General features: G+C 42.5%; 1 protein-coding gene across 3 annotated transcripts in view; it reads left to right on the forward strand.

Moving 5' to 3' along the window:
- The window catches only part of NDUFAF7 (NADH:ubiquinone oxidoreductase complex assembly factor 7), a 186565-nt gene that overhangs the window by 84879 nt on the left and 78193 nt on the right, over positions 1–23493 (forward strand). For all 3 annotated transcript variants that reach the window (XM_040350691.1, XM_040350693.1, XM_040350692.1), the window contains 3 exons: positions 14141–14354; positions 17438–17496; positions 19466–19579. In XM_040350691.1, coding sequence (XP_040206625.1) covers positions 14141–14354; positions 17438–17496; positions 19466–19579 — 387 coding nt within the window. The remainder of the gene's footprint in view (positions 1–14140; positions 14355–17437; positions 17497–19465; positions 19580–23493) is intronic.

Raw genomic sequence — 23493 nt, forward strand, 5'->3', positions numbered from 1 at the left:
GCCGCGCCTGCTCGGTACCCTCATCTCTTGTAATACCTGAAGTATTTATACAGAATGAGCCATTACCTCTATCAGGAGTTGCAGCCTCTCCTGTTGTGCCTGTGCCTGCATATATGTCATGGATATGCAATAAAGTCTGGCAGCTTTCCATATGTTCATTAGAGGCCTGACCCTCCTGACTGTCTTTTATCACCTTCCTCCCTGTATTGCTCTACCCTAGGCCATCCCAGGAAGCCTATATTAACCACTGCATTGCTAGTCTGCTTTGCTGTTCAACCGTGTTGTTAGCTTTAGTTCCTGTCTGCAGTGTATTACGTTTACCTTGCTGTGTACCATTTTTGGCTCGTCCCTGACTTCTCCTGTTTGCCTGTGATCCTGACCTTTTGCCTGTCCTTCGGTTACCCTTGTCTGCCTGTTGCCCTGACCTCGGCTTACCCATCATCACCGCTTGTCCTGCTTGCTGCTTCCCCTCTCTCCCTGCGGAGCGTGACCTAGGGGATCCCAGGGGTCGCGACCTGGATCCAGCTGCGGTGAAGGCCATCCTCACCCCTAGAGGCTCTGGTGAACACAAAGCTGGGTCTTAGACTCCGCGCCCTGGGCGATCTTGGGTTCACGCTTCCTCTGTAATCGCAGCAGTCGGCCATAGGGTTCACTACCCTGTGGTGCATCCCTGACCCCAACGGGGTGTACTTGTCACCTGGCCACAGGTGACCTGACAGTATGTCACTGAAGACACTTTGGCAACAGCCCTAAACAATTTAGAAGGGAGAATCACTGCATTAATTGCAAAGTCCTCAGAAAAGGCCAAAAAGCGAAGCAGACCTCCTCCTGTTGTTTTAGATCTCCTTGCAGAAAGATATGAGGAGGATGAGGCCCCATCAGGGGATGAGGACTCGGAGGGATCCGAGCTATCAGAGGAACCTTTTTCTGCTCCTCAGGTGCTAAAATTACAGGTGCAATATTATACTGAAGCAGTGCACTCCACATTCAGATTACTATTAGGAGTTAACTGAATCACCTATCTCCTCTCTGGGCTCGTTTAAATCCCCACATGCTGCTTGTGCATTTCCGATTCATCCTATTGGAGAATCTGATTTACGCAGACTGGAAAAACCCAGATAAGCGCTTTTCTCCTCCTAGGAAGTTTGAAGTGCTTTATCCTATGGAGGAGAAGTTTACAAGAAGTGGAGTCTGCCTTCTGTGGATGCAGCGATTTCTTCTGTAAACAAAAGCCTAAATTGTCCAGTGGACAATGCCCAGGTATTTAAAGATCATTCTGAAAAAAGGTTGGAATCTTTACTAAAATCATCCTTCCTCCTGGCAGGCGCAGTAACCCAACCTGTTGTAGCAGCGGTGGGTATGTGTCAGGTCTTAAAGGACGAGGTGAAACAGGGGATGAAAGATCTGACTGCTGAACAGATCACATTTTGGGAGAATATGCCCAGGGCCTTATGTTTTACAGTGGATGCCATTAGAGATTCTAACAGGCATCCTGCCTTATGCTGCAGCTGGTGTTTATGTGCAGAATTCTTTGGCTAAAGCATTAGTCAGCAGAAGCCCTAATGCGAGAAGCTTTTGGCCAGCTTCCCCTTCCATGGCGAACACCTTTTTTGGGAAGATTTGGAGAAATATATCCAAAAGATATTAAGCGGTAAAACTACCCTTTTACCAGAGAAGAAGAAAAACAAGCATCCTTGTTTTAAGCGTTCTCTCTCCCCAGCTCCTGGTAAATATAGCTGCAGCCAGTGGCGATGGCATTTTCAGCCAGCCACAAAAGTTAAGGAAGACCAGAAAAACAAGAAGCAGTGTGTTCAAGGGCTATCGAGCAAAACCCTGAAGTCTCTTCATGAAGAGGCACCCCCGCTCGGCCGAGTGGGCGGACGACTTTGGCAGTTTTTAGCGACATGGCAGACATAAATCCAGGACAAGTGGGTAGTATCCACAGTATCCCTAGGATACAAACTGGAATTTCGAGAAATCCCATCTTCTCAATTCAGAAGCTCAAGACTCTCCAAAGATCCACTAAAAAGAGTGTCCTTCTTTAAAGGATTGGTACACTTGCTTTAGGGGTGATCACAGAAGTACCCCTAAAGGAGCAAGCTTCAGGTTTTTATTCAAACCTCTTTGTGATTCCAAGACCAAATGGAGACGTCAGACCCATCCTGTATCTAAGATCTCTAAACCAGTTTCTGAACATTCGCCATTTCCGAATGGAAACTATTCGTCAGTAGTAGCCTCCCTACAAGGTGGAGAATTCATGGCATCGATAGACATATCAAGGATGCATATTTACATGTGCCTATCCATCCCGCGCACCAAAGATTCTTAGGGTTTGCGGTAGAACATCGCCACTTCCAGTTTGTGGCTCTGTCATTTGGGGTGGCTACCACTCCCGGGTATTTACAAAGTCACTTGTTGGCAAATCTGAGGGTACAGGGCATAGCAGTAACGGCCTATCTAGACGATCTACTTGTCATAGATCAGTCAGTGGCAGGATTAGATCACGCTGTGCTTACCACAATAAAATACCTGGAACAGTTAAGATGGATTGTAAATCTACAAAAATCCTTTCTACAAGCCCAAAAAAGGGTAGAGTATTTGGGCATGATCATAGACACAGCCCAAGGCAGGGTATTCCTGCCAGAACCAAAGATCAAGTCGCTAAAGGAGCTGATCCACAAGGTCAAGGCAAAGAAAAAGCCGTCTACTCGCCTTTGCATGAGGCTACTAGGGAAGATGGTGGCCTCCTTCGAGGCTATCCCTTATGCCCAGTTTCACTCGAGACTACTTCAAGGCAGTATCTTAGCCTCCTGGAACAGGAAGATCCAAGCTCTGGATCTACCCAGGCGCCACAAGTGCGCCAAAGCTTCAGTTGGTGGTTAAGAACCAAGAACTTGCAGAAAGGAAAATCCTTTCTCCCAGTCACCTGGAAGGTGGTGTCTACGGATGCCAGCCTAAAGCCCTGTACACACGATCGGTTTGTCCTATGAAAACAGACCGATTGACTGTTTTCATCGGATAAACCGATCGTCTGTGGGCCCCATCGGTTTGTTTTTCATCGGTGAAAAAAATAGAACATGTTTTACATTTTTCCTGGATAAAATAACGATATAAAAAAATGATCGTCTGTGTGGAAGTCCATCGGTCAAAAATCCATGCATGCTCAGAATCAAGTCGACGCATTGAACTTAATTTTTTAAGTGTTTTATGTCACCGTGTTTTGGCACTGTCGGATTTTTGACTGGAGGTGTGTAGGCAAGGCTGATGAAAGTCAGCTTCATCGCATATCCCACGAAAAAATCCATCGGATTAGATTCCATCAGATATCCGATCGTGTGTATGAGGCATAAGGGGCTGGGGAGCGGTGTTAGAAGAAGCTTCAGCCCAGGGAACCTGGGTCAAGACCGAAAGGAACCTGCCCATCAATATACTGGAGCTGCGGGCAGTATACTTGGCCCTCAGAACCTGGATACACAGGTTACAGGGCCACCAGGTGCGGATTCAATCCGACAATGCTACTGCAGTAGCTTACATCAATCACATTAATCACCAAGGAGGCACCCGCAGTCAGGGCGCCCAGAAAGAGGTGAATCGGATTTTGGTATGAGCAGAAGAACATGTTCCTTGTCTCTCTGCAATCTTCATTCCAGGGGTAGAAAACTGGCAGGTGGACTATTTGAGTCGCCAGCAGAGTAGTCTTTCCACCCCGATGTTTTTCAGGCCATATGCCAGAGATGGGGGACCCCGGATGTAGACCTGCTTGATTCCAGGTTCAACAGGAAGCTGGACAACTTTGTGTCCAGGATGAGAGATCCTCTGGCCTACGGATCAGATGCTCTAATAATTCAGTGGAATCAGTTTTCACGGATCTATGCTTTTCTGACGATCGCTCTCTTACAAAGGCTACTTTGCGGGATCAAGAAGGAAAGAATTCCTGTAATCTTAGTGGCCTCAAATTGGCCCAGAAGATCCTGGTACGCCGAAATAATAAAGATGGCGGTAGGAAAAGCGTGGAAGCTTCCGCTTCATCACGACCTGCTGTCGCAAGGTGCAGTGTTCCATCCTTCCTTACAATAGCTAAATTTGACAGCTTGGCTGCTGAGACCCACATTCTGAGGAAACGAGGGATCTCGGGTCCAGTGCTTTCTACACTTCTTAATGCCAGAAAGCCAGCCTCCAGGCTTATCTATTATAGAGTCTGGAAAGCATATGTTTCAGGATGTGAAACTAACAGATGGAATCCTCAAAGATTTGACATAAGTAGGATTCTTGCCTTTTGCCAACTAGGAGTGGATATGAAATTAGCCCTTAGTACCATTAAGGGTCAAATATCGGCTCTATCAGTCCTTTTTTCAAAGACCGCTGGCATCTCATTCCCTAGTTTGGGCTTTCATTCAGGGGGTACTGCGGATCAATCCGCCAGTCAAGTCTCCCTTGTGCCCATAGGATCTGAATTTAGTATTGTCAGTGTTGCAGAAGCAACCTTTTGAACCTATTCGCCATATTCCGCTGATTCTTTTAAGCAGGAAATTTGCCTTTTTGATTGCTATCTCTTCGGCTAGAAGAGTATCTGTATTAGCAGCGCTTTCTTTCTACGACCCCATCCAACCTTTTTACCAAAGGTGGTGTCGACATTTCATTTGAATCAAGATATTATTTTGTCTTCCTTTTTTCTGAATCCGCAGACAGCGAAGGAAAAGTTATTGCACCCTCTAGATATAGTGAGAGCAGTAAAGGCGTATCTGCAGGCAACCACTCAGATACGTAAAATTGATGTTTTGTTTGTTTTGCCAGATGGTCCCAAGAAGGGACAAGCGGCATCAAAATCCACCATTGTGCGGTGGATTCGACAAGTAATTATCCAAGCTTATGGTTTAAGGAACAAGATTCCTCCTTCTTCTGTTATGGCACACTCGACCAGAGCTACGAGTGCTTCATGGGCAGTGCATCACCAGGCTTCGATGGCTCAGATCTGTAAAGCTGCAACTTGGTCTTCAGTCCATATATTCACCAAATTCTATCAAATAGATGTAAGAGGACATGATGATTCTGCCTTTGGGCGTAGTGTACTGCAGGCAGCATTCTAGGGCTTCTTGTCCGTTTTCCTTCCGGCTCGGATCTGGGTCTCCCCCCCCCCCCCTTCATATTGAGCATTGCTCTGGGACGTCCCATTATGTAATGATTTAAGGCTCTGTGTCCCGTGGTGTATGATAAAGAAAATATGATTTTTTTTAACAGCTTACCTGTAAAATCCTTTTCTTGAAATACACCACGGGACACAGAGGTCCCTATAGCTTGCTACAAAACTAAGGTACTTCCCTGATGGGAGGGATTATATGGAGGGGAACTGTTTTTGATTGGTTGTGCCAGTGTCCAATCACCTCTGGTGACCATACAACCCATTATGTAATGATTTAAGGCTCTGTGTCCTGTGGTGTACTCCAAGAAAAGGATTTTACAGGTAAGTTATAAAAATCCTATTTCTTTTGCTAGAAAATTACTCAGAACCCCCAAACATTATATATGTTTTTTTAGCAGACACCCTAAGGAATAAAGTGGCGGTCATTGCAACTTGTTATCTTGCACGGTATTTGCGCAATAATTTTTCAAACGCCTTATTTTTTTTTAAACGGTTTCATGAATTAAAAAATAACAACACCGTAAACTTAGCCCATTTGTTTTGTATAATGTGAAAGATGATGTTACGCAGAGTAAATAGATACCTAACATGTCATGCTTTAAATTGCGCACACTCATGGAATGGTGCCAAACTTCGGTACTTATATTTTTGACGCTTACATTTTTTTCACAGTTTACAAGTTTAGAGTTACAGAGGAAGTCTAGTGCTAGAATTGTTGCACACGCGCAAACGCACGCGACGATACCTCACATGTGTGGTTTGAACGCGATTTACATATGTGGGCGGGACTTTGCTTCTGATCGCGAGCTATCGGGGACAGGGGCGTTTTTTTTTTTTTTTATCACTTTTATTCCTATTACAAGGAATACAACCCTTGTAATAGGAATGGTTTGTGACAGGTCCTCTTTATGGAGAGATGCGGGGTCAATAAGATCCCACATCTCTTCTCCAGGCTGGAAAGCATGAAATCGGATAAAAAATTCACCGATCATATGCTGACAGCCGCGATCACGGCTTTGTTTACTTTCGGGTACCCGGCGTGACGTCATAACGTTGAGCCCGGGCCTCCAACGGTCATAGAGATGACTGGTGACCATCTGGTCACCGGAAATCTCTATCGTCGTCATCTGGCGCCGGAAGATTCTTTCTCTGGGCCTTCGATGGCACGGGAGAGCCTGGAGAAGCACCGGATGGCCGCGGCGGAACTGCCGCTATGATCATTCTTATGGTGCACAGAATCGCCGGCTGCAAAGAATGATATCTTAATGATGTCTGTAGCTGCAGGCATCATTTAGATTTCCCCCCGAAAGTCCAGGACGTCATATGACGTCCAGCGGTGGGGAAGTGGTTAAAGTTTGCTGCACAACATTTAGACAAGCCTGTGAAATACTAGGAGGATATAGTCTGGTCAGACCAAAATTGAACTCTTTGGATGCCATAATACACACCATGTTTGGAAGTCAAATGGCACTGCACATCACCCCCAAAACACCATACCAACAGTGAAGTTTGGAGGTGAGAACATCATGGTGTGGGGCTGTTTTTCAGCATACGGTACTGGCAAACTTCATTACATTGAATGAAGGATGAATGCAAAAATGTACCAAGACATTGCTGATAAATATCTGCTGCCATCTACCAGGATGATGAAGATGAAACGGGTGGACGTTTCAGCAAGATGATCATCCCAGCACAAAGCCCAGGATACTCTCAATTGTTTTAAAAGAGAGAAAGTAAAGCTTGCTAGAATGGCCCAACCAATCACCTGACTTGAATCCAAGAGATAATCGATGGAAAGAACTAAAGATCAGAGTTTATAGAAGAGGCCCACTGAATCAGTTTTCCCTGTGTCATTCCATTTTATTTATTTATATATATAATATATATATATATATATATATATATATATATATATATATATATATATATATATATATATATATATATATACACTGCAGACTAAACACCTTTTCCCTTGAAGAAAATGTTTTAAATTGAAGCATCCGGAGTGACCTTGAAGTGGAGTTCCACCCAAAAGTGGAACTTCCGCTTTAAGACCTCCTCCCCAACTCCTGGTGGTGAAATGGAGCCGTTGGTGTCTTGTTTGCCGGGTCGCCTTTGTTTCTGTTTTGTTCTGATTATCTGTGGTGACACCCACCTATATTGAAGGGTAAGGCACCTGTAAGAATTGGTAGATTCTCCCAACCATCCATATTTTTTTGTTATACTTTAGTGTATCAGCTTCAATTTGTTTTATGAGAATTTCTTTTATATACAGGATCGCAAAAAAGTGAGTACACCCCTCACATTTTTGAAAAATATTTTTATATCTTTTCATGTGACAACACTGAAGAAATTACACTTTGCTACTATGTAAAGTAGTGAGTGTACAGCTTGTATAACAGTGTAAATTTGCTGTCCCCTCAAAATAACTCAACACACAGCCATTAATGTCTAAACCGCTGGCAACAAAAGTGAGTACACCCCGTAAGTGAAAATGTCCAAATTGGCTACAACAGCGCAACAAGGAAGCAGAGTTGCGTTCCACAGCCGACCAGCCGGATTCAAACATCACGCTCCATAGGACCAGTGCGGCCTCTGGCGTTGAAAGGACGGCGGTGACTGCGGTGATATCTCTCTGCTTACCTTATCTTTTGGCTCATTTACAAGTGATTTCTCTGTACGGGCATTACCATCGGGGATCTATATATTACACATAGGGAGTTTTTATATTTAGATTACTGCACTATTATCTGTGTCTGTGTCTATCTGTCTCATTACATGTGTCCCCCTATGATCATCCGTGACAGAGTTTGAGGACTGAGAGTGATGTACTCAATGGACCAATAACTTACATTGTTCCTGGCTGTGGTAAGCTCCACCCCTGCAGGGGAGATATTCCACAGTTTTCAGTTTCCTTACTTCTTTGGGTGCACTCATCTGATCGGTGTGGGGTGCACTTAACACCTTTCAAGTGATCACTCCACGCATCACTTTTTCAGATCCTCTTTTTAAGCTCCTCCATGAGCTATCTTTACCACTCTTTTTAGCGCCGTTTTATCATTTTTTTACTTTTTGATTCTTTTATATTTGATACTTGGTTTTAGCCATTTTCCCTACCCGGTGTCATGTGACTCATTAGTGTTACAAGGTCTCAGGTGTGAATGGGGAGCAGGTGTGTTAAATTTGGTGTTATCGCTCTCACTCTCATACTGGTTACTGGAAGTTCAACATGGCAACTCTTATTTTGAGGGGACAGCAAATTTACACTGTTATGCAATCTGTTCACTCACTACTTTACTTTGTAGAAAAGTGTAATTTCTTCAGTGTTGTCACATGAAAAAATATAAATTAAATATTTACTAAAATGTGAGGGGTGTACTTACTTTTGTGAGATACTGTATGTTTCAATAATAGTATTCATTTTTAATTGTGATGTTTTTGGTGCCTTAAAAAAAGTTCACATTTTGTAAAAACATTTGTAATAATTATCCAGGCATGTGGTACCCTGACAATCATTGGACTATGTTTATAAGATGTAATGCTTGTGTTATTTTTAGCCATGCAGCTGTTATTTTCAGCTCCCATTGGCTGTCTTTGCTAAAAATAATAGTTATAGCATATTAATATAATATTAGACAAACTTGCCTGCATCACTGTATATATAATGATATTCTGCTCTTTGTTAATATACAATATATAACATAGTTACACAGTAGTTACATAGTAGATGAGGTTGAAAAAAGAAAAGGCCATCAAGTCCAACCAATGGCGCACCACGTCATTGATTTGATTGACAGCAGCGGGAGCCAATAGCTGCACTGCTATCAATCTCCAATGACGAGCCACCTCAAGCTGGGGGAAACCATTGCGGAATCGGGCCCACAGAGTTTCGTGGCTCAGGTAAGTAAAACGGGGGGGGGGCTGGGGGGCCCGAGAGTGCATGGTGTTTTTTCATCTTAATGCATAGCATGCATTAAGTTGAAAAAACATGAACCTTTACAACCCCTTTGAGTTTAAACCTATTTTCTTAAAATTTTAATGAGTGGCCACGTGTCTTTTTAAACCCCCTTCCGCAATAAAGTTTTATCCCTATTGTGGGGTCACCAGTATGGTATTTGTAGATTGAAATTATATCCCAGAGAGAATAAGTTCAGTGCTTGCAACCTTTCTTCGTAACTAATATCCTCCAGACCCTTTATTAGCTTTGTTGGCCTTCTTTGTCGCTCCATTTCCAGTACATCCTTCCTGAGGACTGGTGCCCAGAACTGGACAGCATACTCCAGGTGCGGTCAGACCAAAGTCTTGTAGAGTGGGAGAATTATCGCTTTATCCCTGGAGTTAATCCTCTTTTTAATGCATTAATATTCTGTCAATATTCTGTTTGCTTTGTTAGTTGGTTTGCCGTTGCTGGGCCTATCATTTACTAGGACCCCCAGGTCCTTTTCCATCCTAGATTCCCCCAGAGGTTCACCCTCAAGTGAGTAGATTGCATTCATATTTTTGCCACTCAAATGCATTATTTTAAATCTATATTAAACCTAATTTGCCATGTTGTTGCTCACCCCATAAATTTGTTCAGATCTTCTTGCAAGGTTTCCACATCCTGAGAAGTTATTGCCCTGCTTAGCTTAGTGTCATCCGCAAATACAGAGCTTGAACTGTTTACCCCATCCTCCAGGTCGTTTATGAACAAATTAAAAAGGATTGGTCCCAGCACACAAACCTGGGGGACCCCACTACCCACCCCTGATCATTCCAAGTATTCCCCATTTATCACCACCCTCTGAACTCGCCCTTGTTTTCAAACCATATACTCTAATAATCGAATAAATCTAATAAACGCAATTTTAGTACAAAATGTATTCAGCCACATGTCTTTTGTAAAAAAAAAAAAAAAATGTTGGTAAGCGTATATTTATTGGTTTGCGCAAAAGTTATAGCGTCTACAAACCATCTCTTGTCTGACTTGAAGACAGCTGGTCCTTTGTTCGCTCCACACCATACTTCTTATCAAGCTTCTTCTCCACGATGTTGTCTTTTCTTGTATTAGGCCTGGGGTAGTTTTTGTGCCTTCCATCATAATCATTTTTTTCCAGAATCTTCATAGTTTTCATCTCATCCAGGGACATAGGTGTTGCCTTTTTTTTAAACCTTTGCAGGCTAAATTGTTTGGGAACGACATGTTCCTGTTCTTCAGCCATCGTTCTGGTGCTAAAGATGGCGCCGGTTGAAGAGGGACGGAGCTTGTAAACTCCCATAGAGCACCGCGGTACACCGCGACCCGACACACAGAACGTTGTCACGTACAATTACACTAACAAGACTAATGACCACATTACACTGACGAGACGAAGGATAACACTAACCAATCTACAGAAGATTTGTAACAACTGAAGGTAAGCAGACCAGTACAATAGTTCTAGGGTATTAATTGTTTGGTGTAGTTTGGCAGCTAAACAATGATGCATTGCTTCTTATTACAGGAGCAATGGTGGACAAATTTACCTCACCACATTTGCTGCCACAATTCCTTGAAATGTACTGAGACCTTCCATGCCTATGGAAAGTACACTCCAAAGACTATTCAGACCATCAAAAATGTAATGAAGCGTATACTAAATTAGCGGAACTATGCACTGTTGTGTATTCCAAAGCAGATATATTCTATGTGACCAAAAAAATAGCAAATCTGCGTACTATCTTCAAAGAAGAATTGAATAAAATTAATGATTCAAAAAGATCTGGTGCAAGTGCAGAACAAGTATACGTGCCACGTCTGTGGTATTTTGAGAGTCTACATTTTCTGACTGACCAGGAGGAAGCACGACCCTCTGTGTCAAGTTTAGACAGTGTCCGTGAAAATATTTCAGGAAATGAAGAAGATGGAACATTTGAGGAAATGGCAGACAGTCGGGTAAAGTAATTATATTCTGTTTTATTATACACTTTGATATATACAGATAATGATAATGAAATCTAAATTGAAGATAATACATAACAAATTAACCACACATCAAAATTGTAAAATTGCACATGTACTTTTGTAAAAAAATTTAAGGCAAAAATAACATGACACCTGTGTTTATTACTGAAATAATAGATAAATTCAGCCACTTAAATTTCAACATACCATTTAGAGATTGTTTTGTCAATCTACTGCTCCAGGACCTAGAAAATATTGAATACAATCAAGACGATTCTGACAAGCTAGTTGACTAGAGAGACGTGGTGGGGCACGGCCTAGGTTTAATAGCCCTTCTGTATCATTACGCCACTCACCAGGCATGACATCCCCAGACAGAGTATCTTCCCGGTCCATCATGGATTGTGGCATGTAAGTGGAGCTAGTACGCCTTTGGAAATTATTTAACACACAGCAACAATGAACCATAGTGTCATATTTTGGGGGGACAACATTTATTGGTGTATGGAAGATATGAAAGCATTTGGCCATAATACCAAAAGCATTTTCTACCACTCGTCTAGCACGAGATAACCTGTAATTAAAGATTTTTTGATCAGGTGTAACGTTTTTAAGGGAAAATGGTATCAACACACGGTCAGATAATGCAAATGCATCATCTGTGACAAATACAAAGTTTAGTCCTTCCACTGTTTTCTCTTGGGATGGTAGATTTAGAAGTCTGTTTTTTAAACAATGAGAAAAAACGGTTTTCCCAATTTTACCAATGTCCACAAAGATAAACTCATACTTTGCATTCACGATTGCCATTAGGACAGTGCTAAAGTAGCCTTTGTAATTATAATAGAAGGAGACAGATTTTGCTGGGGGCATTATGCGAACATGTTTCCCGTCTATAGCATCACCACAGTTGGGGAAATTCCAATAGTCGTTAAATTGTTTAGATGTTGCTTTCCATTCCTCCACGGATGCCGGGAGCTGTGAAAGGTAAAAATATGTGTTAAAAACTTTTTTCAGGCTAAATTCTTGATACATTCTTTTATTTTGCTTTATTATACAGGATCTATTTGGCAATGAAACAGACTGTCACATCACCACCAGTAAGCAGGAACAAAAAGAGAAAGACAAGGCAAGAGTCTACAGGCAACTTTCTACTATAAGCATCTGCAGCTTTAAATCAGAAGAGGGATGAATATGACCACCTGGGGGGATTTACTGCCAAGAAAATATGCTGGATGTCGGAAGACCAAAAATAATTACTGGAACCATTACTCATTAAGCTTCTTAATAAAGGGTTAAGAGAGGAGCTTACCACAAATACGCACTTAGCTGAGCACAAAACCACACACACACCCATTCATCGCAACAACCTCAACAAATGAATCAGTGGCACGTACCATTCACACAGCAGGATCGTCCCCAAAAAAACTGGGGACATGATTATCAGTACACATCTTTGTTTTTCAGTTTGACATGTTATGAACTAGTTTGAGTTTACTCATGTTTACAGCTTCAAAATTCAAGGAAGCTAGCTGTACAGTGTTTGAGAGTTAAAAATAAAAGCATTGTGTCATTACCTTTACGTATTCGTCTTGCATGATTCTTATGATATCTTGGCAGGTATCCGGTATGATGCGGCCTAGCGACTGGGCAGAGATTCCAGTGGTGAAAACTTTGTCCAGTTGCCAGAAAACGAAGTGTTGCTACCAGTCTCTGCTCTGCTGTGATGCTACTTCCTAAATAGCTTCCTTTACCTTAGTGCAGTCCTCCTTCACTTACCTCATCCTTCAATTTTGCTTTTAAATGTCCTTATTTCTTCTGAGAAATGCTCACTTCCTGTTCTTCTGTCTGTAACTCACCACCGTAATGCAAGGCTTTCTTCCTGGTGTGGAGAAAGCCTCTTGAGCGGGGAGGGGGCTAGCAGGCAAGTCAAGACACTCTCTACTTTGCAGATAGAGAAAGGAGCTGTGTGTTAGTGGGCATCCTGACACTCCTGCTAGCCCCCTCCCCTCCCCAAAATTGAAGGATGAGGTAAGTGAAGGAGGACTGCACTAAGGTAAAGGAAGCTATTTAGTGAAAAAAAAAATTCCTTTACAACCCCTTTAAGACTGTCCTTTTTTGTTATGAGGGGTGCCACTTGACTCAGTAGCAGCTGAAAGGACTCATCAGGCATCCTCAGATAGTTACGATAATCATCGGGATTGTTTTCCTTGAGCTCTCGAACCAATCTCATGAGAGAAGTTATCACGGTTCTTTAGCCACTCTTTACTCCATAACCTTCGCCTTTTGCTTCTGGGCTCCTCTGCTTGCTGTATATCCATCACTCCAAGCATTACTATGGCAATGGTCCTCTCATCCACATCCATATTGAAGGTGGTGCTGATGTAGGTGATGCAATAGAGATGCTCACTACGCACAAGGTTCGTTCTAATGAACGCACGTTGCTTCTCTGGACGTATACGTAAACCACAGGAAGCCACGGTGCAGAGGTCAAATACATTTTGTCACTTCCTTTTTATATGCAAAAACCAAACAAAAAACTATACATTGATGTTCACAAATAATTTATTGTTCGAAAATCGTTACTTAGCTGATGACGTGATCGTTTGCGCTCACGAACGCATGTTTGTTTTTCGAGAGCGTACTCGCCCGATTTTTCATATAGTGTATGACCAGCATTAGATGGAATACATTTCCATAGTCTGCCCCTGAACTTTACCAAGGATTCATGAGTAGATAAACTTTTTATGAGGATTATAGCAATTTAAGATAAAATATTTTTGGACAAGTGGTTTAGAAGTATTCTTATATTGTACAAATGTTCTGTGTCTGGGTGTTAGTTGGGTGTAGTCTGTTATTACTAAAAAGTTAAAATCAGAGGGCTGGATAGTGGAAAAATTATCCTGCAAATGTTTATTTACACATTTTAGCGGTAACAAGGATATCATTTGCTTACATATCTGGGAGTTTGGGGGGGAAAATTAAGACTTCAAGTAAGTGCTCTGACTATAGATTCCAAACTTTGTTAATTTTGCTTTGTTTATTAATTTTATTGGGTGTTTTCTGTTTTTCAGGTTTTTAATCAGTTTCAATATCTACTAAACACATGTGATATCTCGATACACCTAGTAGAAGTGAGTCCTAAATTAAGTGAAATCCAAGCACTCAACTTAACAGAAAAGAGCACTGAGGCGAAACATGAAGACACATCATCATGTTATAAAACGGGAATAACAAAGACAGGTCTTCCAATTAACTGGTACTATCACATACAAGACGTACCCTCAGGTATTTTATTACATGTTTTGGCTTTAAATCTTTGATAGAATAGAAATGTAATTTCTATTACTGTGCAGATCCAGGAAACAATAGATACACTGGTAAGTAAAACCACACTTTCAATTTATATTGTTAACATACAGATTTTATTTAAATAATGTATATAGCAGTGTGTCTTGTAGTCCTTTACAAAAACATTCATATCGGGCCCCATTTTCAAATTCTTACAATAAAAAAATTTCATAGGTGTTTGCAACAGGGAAAATAAAAGTCAGATCCATTTAATCCTGCTTGTAAATGTTTTGTGTTCAGTAAGGAAATCGTTCACATAAAACCTCATCATCATAGACTGGGAAGATTTTCAGAAACATTCAAGCCCTGTACACACGATCGGTTTGTTCAATGAAAACAGACTGTTTTCATTGGACAAACCGATCGTGTGTGGGCCCCATCGGTTTGTTTTCCATCAGTGAAAAAAAAATAGAACACGTTTTTTAATTTTTCCTATGGATAAAAAAAACGATCAACTGTGTGGAAGTCCATCGGTCAAAAATCCACGCATGCTCAGAATCAAGTCGACGCATACTCTGAAGCATTGAACTTAATTTTTTTCAGCACGTCGTAGTGTTTTACGTCACCGCGTTTTGCTATTTTGACTGATGGTGTTTAGGCAAGACTGATGAAAGTCAGCTTCATCGGATATCCGATGAAAAAATCTATCGGATTAGATTCCATCAGATATCCGATCGTGTGTACGAGGCATCAGAGTTGTTGGTTGGAAAAAAATTCAAGATTCTAACACCAATAGGAAATGTCCACCTACTATGCCTTGTTCTACCCACATTTTATTAAACGCTTATGTTTAGTTTTCATAAGATCTCTCAACTTTTATATGTTTTCTAGTCACATCTAAATCTAGCAAACAGTGAGCATATTTGCAGGATTGATTTATTACAATCAGAAGATTGACAGCCTATTCTATAGTTACTCTTTCTCTAAATTGGTTTGCTAAAATCTAACATCACGGTCCTTATTAACTTTCGAAGCATGTACTATATCTTAAAAACCCTGCATTCTTTCTGTAAACCAAATATTGTGCCACTAAGCGTGCTGCAGTATATCTGTGTGAGAAGGTCAGCAATTTGTTAACCTGGCTATGACCTTGACCCTAACCTACATCAAGCCTTGATCTAGTCATTTTACAGTTATTTTTTTTACACACAATTTTATGTTTGTTTACATTCCCCTCTTTTAACCGCTTGCTGACCAGCCGCCGGCATCATACTGCGGCAGGTCGGCTCGTTCTTGCAGACTGTCGTAGCTGTACCGTTGGTTCCTTTAAATGGCCACGAGTGATTGCAGGCACGAAAGGCAGTACAGGGACATGTGTGTGTAAACTCACACATCCCTGTTCTGTTCTGAGAGCAGATGCAGATCATGAGTTCCTACAAGCTGGGAACCACGATCTGTCATCTCCTATAGTGAGTCCACTCCCCCCACAGTTAGAACACACATTAGTGAACACAGTTAACCTCTTGATCTCCCTGTAGTGTTAACCCCTTCCCTGCCAGTGACATTTACCCAGTAATCAATGCATTTTTATAGCATTACTCGTTGTGTAAATGCCAATGGTCCCAAAAATGGGTCAAAGTGTCCAATAAGTCCGCCATAATGCCGCAGTCCCCAAAAAAATAGCAGATCGCTGCCATTATTATAAAAAAAAATAATAATAATAAAAATGCCATAAATGTATCCCCTATTTTGTAGATGCTATAAGTTTTGTGCAAACCAATCAATATACGCTTTTTGCAATTTTTATTACCAAAAATATGTAGAATACATATTGGCCTTAACTGAGGAAAAAAATAGCTTTTTAAAAAAAAAAATTGGGGCTATTTGTTACACCAAAAAGTACAAAATATTGTTTTTTTTTTTCAAAATTGTTGCTCCTTTTTTGTTTATAGCACAAAAAAAAATGCAGAGGTGATCAAATACCACCAAAACAAAGCTGTATTTGTGGGGGAAAAAGAAGGATGTCAATTTTTTTGGGGTACCAAATGGTACGCGCAATTGTCAGTTAAAGCATCGCAGTGACGTATGGCAAACAATGGCCTGATCATTGAGCAGCCAATTCTTCCGGGGCTAAAGTGGTTAATGGGGAGAAAAATATATATTTCTGGGCCAGTTTTTCATTGACATTAAAAAAAAATTAGGAGATATCTATTACCATTTATCATTAAATAAAGACTCATTATATCTTGAAAAAAAAAAACAGAGGTATAATTCACCTGGATACACTAAGAGAGGATATCCGCCGGACCGTTTCCAGCAGATAAATCCTCTGGCGGATTTGGATCTGATGGCTGTACACACCATCAGATCGAAATCCCCGCGGAATACATCCGCGGTGACGTGGCCGCGCCGTCGCCGCGACGATGACACGGCGACGTGTGCGACCCTGGAAGGTAAATACTTCCACGCATGCGTCGAATCATTACGACGCATGCGAGGGATGGGAGCGGATGGACTGATCCGGTGAGTCTGTACAGACGACCGGATCAGTCCGCTGGACTGGATTCCAGCGGATAGATTTCTTAGCATGCTAAGAAATTTTTATCCGCTGGGAATCCGTCGGCTGGATTTTTATCCGCTGTAAAATGTCTGCTAGGCCGTACACACGACCGGATCTATCTGCTGGAACTGATCCGCGGATCAATCCCAGCGGATAGATCCGGTCGTGTGTACGGGGCCTAAGTAGTTGCGACAATATGTGTAGTTTTGCTAACATATGCCAAACTTGCAAAACTGGGTTCAGGCCTTAAAATGTGTTTTACTTTCATGCAATAAAGGGTCCAGTTCTCTTGGTTGGAAAAGAGATTAAAAAATATTCCTCAATTATTCGTGTTTATCTGACTAAAACTGTTTTTTGTTTTTTTTTTAGTCCTAATCATAATCAATAATTGGAAAATAGTAAAAAAAATCACTACACACTAACTTTAAAACTGGCATGCTTTAGATGTAATTTCATATTTATGATTACGTTTTTTTTTAAAACATAATTTTGTTATATCTATATGTTCTTTTCCGTTTAGGTTACACGTTTTACATTGCACATGAATTTTTTGATGCTTTGCCCATACATAAATTACAGGTACCAATTTATTTTTAATAAATAAAAAATTCCTTGTATGCACAGCACATACAAATTAAAATGCTTTTCAAAAATGTTTTACCACATTACATAGTAAACATGTCCTGCAGCGACTGCCAAAAGACAAAACTTTATTTTATTATGAGCCACTATATACACAAATGTCTTCCACACAACACATAACAAAATTATGAGCATGAAACCTTTTTTTTTCTTAATTTTTTAAGCCATCATTATGTTACTTCCATCATTGGCACAATAAGGAAATACCCAAGCATTCATGCATCAGTATCAGAGCTCTCCAATCTCAGTGCAGCTGAGATAGATAGTACAACACTGTTAGGCTAGCCATAGGTCTGAGACAGTAATCAACTTATTACAGATAAAACAATTGTGACATAAACATGTAAGCCCATACTGGCTAAGCATGCATGCTGATGACTAGACACTTCTTGCACCATTTGTAGCTTAAAGTGTTACTAAACACAGGACCCTGATTTCACTATATCTGGTCTCCCAGAAAACATAGAACATTGGAATGCAATAATTTTAGTAAATATAAACTGCTAAATACCTTTTCTCATTAGCAGTATATAGCAGAATGCTTTTACAGTTTAATCTTCATGTCTTTCAACTGTAAGCAAATGAGATGTGAGCCCAGCTGCATATCATGGACTTTGGGAGGGTGAACTTTGGGAGGCTTCTCCTTCACTGCATCTATCTGCTTATTGATGTGCAATTAATATGCGTTTGTACCTAAGTATTAAACGAATAAGAGGGCCTACATTTTTTCTTGAACAGAGGCCCTTTGCAGGGTGTGTCCACCACTGGTGGTAGCCCTTGCGCAAGCAATTCCCAATCAATTTATTATCAGCTGTCTCATATTTATGATAACAAGAGACATGCATGTGGTCTCATGGAGCAACAACTCCTTGCTCTTTGTGATCAACAGTATTGTAGGGTAATGTTTTAGTAAACATGCTACTAGCAGTCCTGACGGCAGACAAAAAAAGTAAGGGGCAGATCCACAAAGAAGTTACGCTGGCGTATCTATTGATACGCCAGCGTAACTTCTAGTTTGCTCCGGCGTATCTTTGTTTTGTATCCACAAAACAAGATACGCCTGAAGCTGTGCTAGATCCGACTGGCGTACATCTTAGTACGCCGTCGGATCTAAGGTGCATATTTAAGCTGGCCGCTAGGTGGCATTTCCGTCGATTTCCACGTCGAGTATGCAAATTAGCTAGATACGGCGATCCACGAACGTACGTCTGGCCGGCGCATTTTTTTACGTCGTTTGCGTTCGGCTTTTTCCGTGCTATATGAGGCGCAGCCAATGTTAAGTATGGCCGTCATTCCCGCGTCGAATTTTAAAAATGTTACGTCGTTTGCGTAAGTTGATCGCGAATAGGGCTTTGCGTAGTATGACGTCACCGTCGTAAACATTGGCTTGTTCCGGTTTAATTTGGAGCATGCGCACTGGGATACCCCCACGGACGGTGCATGCGCAGTTGAAAGAAAACGTCATTTACGTCGGGTCAAGACGTATTTACATAAAACACGCCCCCATCACATCCATTTGAATGGCGTGCCCTTACGCCGCCAAAGATACACTACGCCGCCATAACTTACGGCGCGCATTCTTTGAGGATACCAAAAAAAAAGTAAATTACAGCAGCGTAGTGTATCTTAGATACGCTACGCCCAACGCAAATATGCGCCGATGTAAGTATTTACTTTATAGAAGTAAGTTATACATATGTTGAAAATACAACCAAAATTACATTTATGCACCATCTTCCTTTTGCAACAGTATAATGTACACAATAGACTGCATATCTTAAATTCTCATGAAAATATTGATTATACAGTGTTATTCACAATGAGTAATTTTAATGTACATGTCAACAACATGTTTTATATTTGATTCGATAGTAAATCCTGAACATATTTTTAAATTTCCATACAGAAAATGCAAGATGAATGGAGAGAAATATTGATTGATGTTGATCCAGATATTCCACAAAAATTAAGATTTGTCCTTGGTTCTAGCTGTTCTCTTATTGCAAAAACCTTTGTTCAGGTATTTGTTTTTTTATTTTATAAAAAGATATTTTTCCTATGGAACCTAAAGCATAATTTAAACCCAAAAACATAAATGTAATATTTCTTCTATCACCTTCCAGGACAGCACACCAGAGAGATGAGGGCTCCTCCCTACAGGAAACACAATCAATTGACAGTTTGTTATAAGTCCCCACCCTTCCCCTTGCTCCTCAGTATTGATTGTATTTCTCCCGAAAACAGCGACACGTTTGTTTTGTTTGTTAACCTGGAGACGGTGAGGTCGAAAGGTACCCCTGTTGAGGCAGGTTCAGGGAGGCCGGGGAGGGCTGAACTAACCTGTAGGCTCAGGCCAGCTCACAGGTCGCCCCAAAGGTGTGCACTAGCGCTTTGAGCTGCGGTGAAAAAGCCATCGCTTTAGTGCCAAGAAACGCCGCCACGATACTGCTCTCTCCTTCCTGGGGGGGGTTGCCGCCATTAGGAGCATTGCGCTCCAAGCCTCTCTCTGAGAGAAACAGGAACCGCGTCACAGGAGCGTGGGCGGTTCCTTACAGCGCAACCCGGAAGTGACGCATCGGCGTGGAGAGCAGCGTGGAGCGGTGGAAGCGGTCGGCGGCGGATAAACCCTGACAGAGGTACCGACAAGCCAGGACCCAGTCAACCTCCTCATGGAAGAGGACGGGAAGACGAGCGCAACTGCAGGCAGATCCAGATCGGGGGTCGATGAGTGCAAGCCCCCCTGGAAAGGGAGGAAAGAAGGGAGTGAGAGTTCCTGTAATTCAGGATACAGCCGGTTCCGGTTGCCTTCCTCATTCTCTATCTCTTTTCTCCCCAGTACAATCCAGCAGTCTCAGAGTGGGAAGGAGTAAAATTACATTCTTTTATGTCTCCTGTCTTACAGAATCCCCAGGCGGAGCCCAGGAGGCCTCTATTCAGTCTCCTGACGCAACTGGGCATAGTTCCTCTAGAAAATGTGGGAACTGTAAAGATAAACTCCCTAAAACCCATTCAAAACCGTTCTGCTATAAATGCATAAATCAATTAGCTGGGAAGGAGGCGGCTGCAATGATGAAAAGTTTTTTTGTGTCCATGCAGACCGAAATGTTAGCAACCGTTAAAGCTTTCAGGGATGCAGCTGGTCAGGCAGTACAGAGTCCTGACACAGAGGAACCTGTCCCTAGGGAAGGTACGTCCTCCCAAGAAAGTTTATTTGCAGGACCCAGTGCCTTTTTTCCGCCCTCCCAGACACTTCCCCTAGGTCAGATAGAGGAAAGTGACATAGTGAGCCAAGTCAGATCTAGACACAGCTCAGAGGGCGAGGAGGATAGAGACTCCCTTAGCCAGTCCCAGGAGGATGTGAGACTGAGGAAATACCTCTTTTCAGCAGAAGACCTTGACAGTCTCCTTCAGGCAATCTATGCCACAGAGGAGATCCCAAAAACCCCTAAGGCAACCTCAGCACAGGATAAGGTCTATAGGGGACTGAGTGATACTCAGGACAGGGTGTTCCCTCTCCACCAATCCCTTAAAGAGTTAGTCTTATAGGAATGGAGGGAACCTGAAAGGAGATTGATCACACAAAAGACTTGGAAAAGGAAATATCCCTTCCACCAGTCTGATGAGGAGGTTTTCTTTAAACTCCCTAAACTGAATGCGGCCTTGTCGCAAGTTACCAAACTGTCTGATCTCTCCTTTGAGGGCGCGGGCAGTATCAAGTGGGCTCCCCTTCCAAGGTTCGCTATTGTTTGGCAAAGGCCTAGATGATGTCCTAGCTAGGTCATCAGAAAAAAGCAAGAAGTTTCCGGTAAAACCCAAGAAAGAGGGTTTCAGGAAAACTTTTCGAGGCCCCCCGGGGCAAACTAAGCAGAGAACCAAAAAATAACCCAACAAGCGTTGGATTCATGGTAAGGGGAATAGAAAGAACAATCTGCTCTTCCCCTCCCCAAAAACCAGCGATAAACAACCCAAGTGACGCCAAGGTCAGAGTGGGGGGGGCGGCTGTCCCAGTTTGCACCACAATGGGAAAAGATTTCAGACAGCACCTACATCTGCAAGATTATAAGAGAAGGTTATCGTTTAGAATTTCTGACAATCCCCCCCCCCCCCATGATCACTCTCACACATCCCCCCAGGGATGCCCTAAAAAGGGCTGCCCTCCTGGAGGGTATCCAGTAGTTGGCAGAACAACTAGTAGTAGTACCAGTGCCAAAAGAAAAACAGTACCGGGGATTCTATCCCCATGTATTTGTAGTCCGCAAACCGTCAGGAAAATTCCCGCCTGATAGTAAATCTGAGAAACCTGAACAAATTTTTGGAACGCAAAAGATTTACTATGGAAAGTATTTACTCAGTAAGAAAGAACCTCATGAAGGAAGCCTTCATGATGACCTTAGACCTCAAAGATGCCTACTTGCGCGTGCCAATTCACGTGGATCATCAGGCATATCTGAGGTTCGCAGTCGTAGTCAGAGGAGAAATCCTCCACTGGCAGTTCAGAGCACTACCGTTTGGCCTAACATCCAGCCCAAGGATCTTCACAAAGATCCTAGCGGAAGCAGTAGCCTTTCTGCATCTTCAGGGGGTATCCCTTGTGCCGTATTTGGACGATTTACTGATCTCCAGACAGTCAGCTTCCCAAGTCCTGTCAAATACCGACAAAGTAGTAGCTGTACTAAAAGGTTTGGGTTGGATTATCAATGTAGAGAAATCCTCCCTCGAACCAGAACAGGTAAAAACCTTTTTGGGCTACTTAGTAGACACCAAACAGCAGATGCTCTTCTTGCCAGAGGACAAAGTGGAAAAATTAGCTTCAGCGGCAGGGAATCTGATAAGAACCCCCAGGCTCCCCAGAAGGACTATACTGAGAACCCTAGGCTTAATGTCGGCAAGTACACCAGCAGTAGTATGGTCACAACTGCACGCCAGGACACTTAATTTCTTCTTTCTGTCCTCCTGGGACAGAAAGAGGGAATCCCTGGATCAAGAAGTGCTGCTCACCCCTCAGGTCCTGTCATCCCTAGAGTGGTGGACAATTCATCAAAACCTAATAAAGGGTCGTCCATGGGCTCAGAGGAACCCGCTAAAGGTGACTACGGATGCCAGTACATGGGGGTGGGGTGCCCACCTAGAAAAGAAAAAAGCCCAAGGGAAGTGGAACAGCTCACTAGCTCGCAGGTCATCCAATTACAGGGAGCTCAGAGCAGTGGGGGAGGCCCTGAAGGCCTTTCAGGAGGACATCAAGGGCAGAGAAGTTCAAGTGAGCTCCGACAATGCCACAGTCGTAGCCTACCTGAATCATCAGGGGGGTACCAGGTCCAGTCCCCTACTAGAACTATCCAAGGAAATCCTGGATTGGGCAGAAGGAAAAAATATCTGAATTTCTGCCATACATATAAAGGGGACAAGCAATATAGAAGCAGACTTCCTCAGTCGTCAGCAGATAAGACAGGGGTAATGGGAACTGAATCCCGAAGTATTTCATGCCCTGGTTCTACGGAAATCCGTAAATAGACCTGTTTGCCAACCGGCAAAACAGAAAAGTAAACAGATATTTCTCGACCTCCCTGGAACTAGAGTCCGAAGGTTTGGATGCGTTGACCCAGACTTGGCATTACAGGCTGGCATACGCCTTTCCACCCTTGGCACTGATTCCGCAGGTTCTTCAGAAAATCAGCAGGTCCCCTGGCCAGATTCTTCTGATAACCCCGTGGTGGCCAAGGAGAGCGTGGTTTGCGAGTCTAAGATCCATGTCGGTAGTGGAACCACTGAGACTCCCGAACAGGGTAGATCTCCTCAGGCAGGGGGGGCCAGTATTTCACCCAAGGCCGGAATTTTTTCAGTTAACAGCCTGGTTAGTGAGCGCCAGATCCTGAAACGGAAAGGCTGCTCAGAGAAGGTGATAAGTACCCTTCTTTTGAGTAGAAAACCAGTGAC

This window comes from Rana temporaria, chromosome 4 (genome assembly GCF_905171775.1).
Source record: "Rana temporaria chromosome 4, aRanTem1.1, whole genome shotgun sequence".
NCBI lineage: Eukaryota > Metazoa > Chordata > Amphibia > Anura > Ranidae > Rana > Rana temporaria.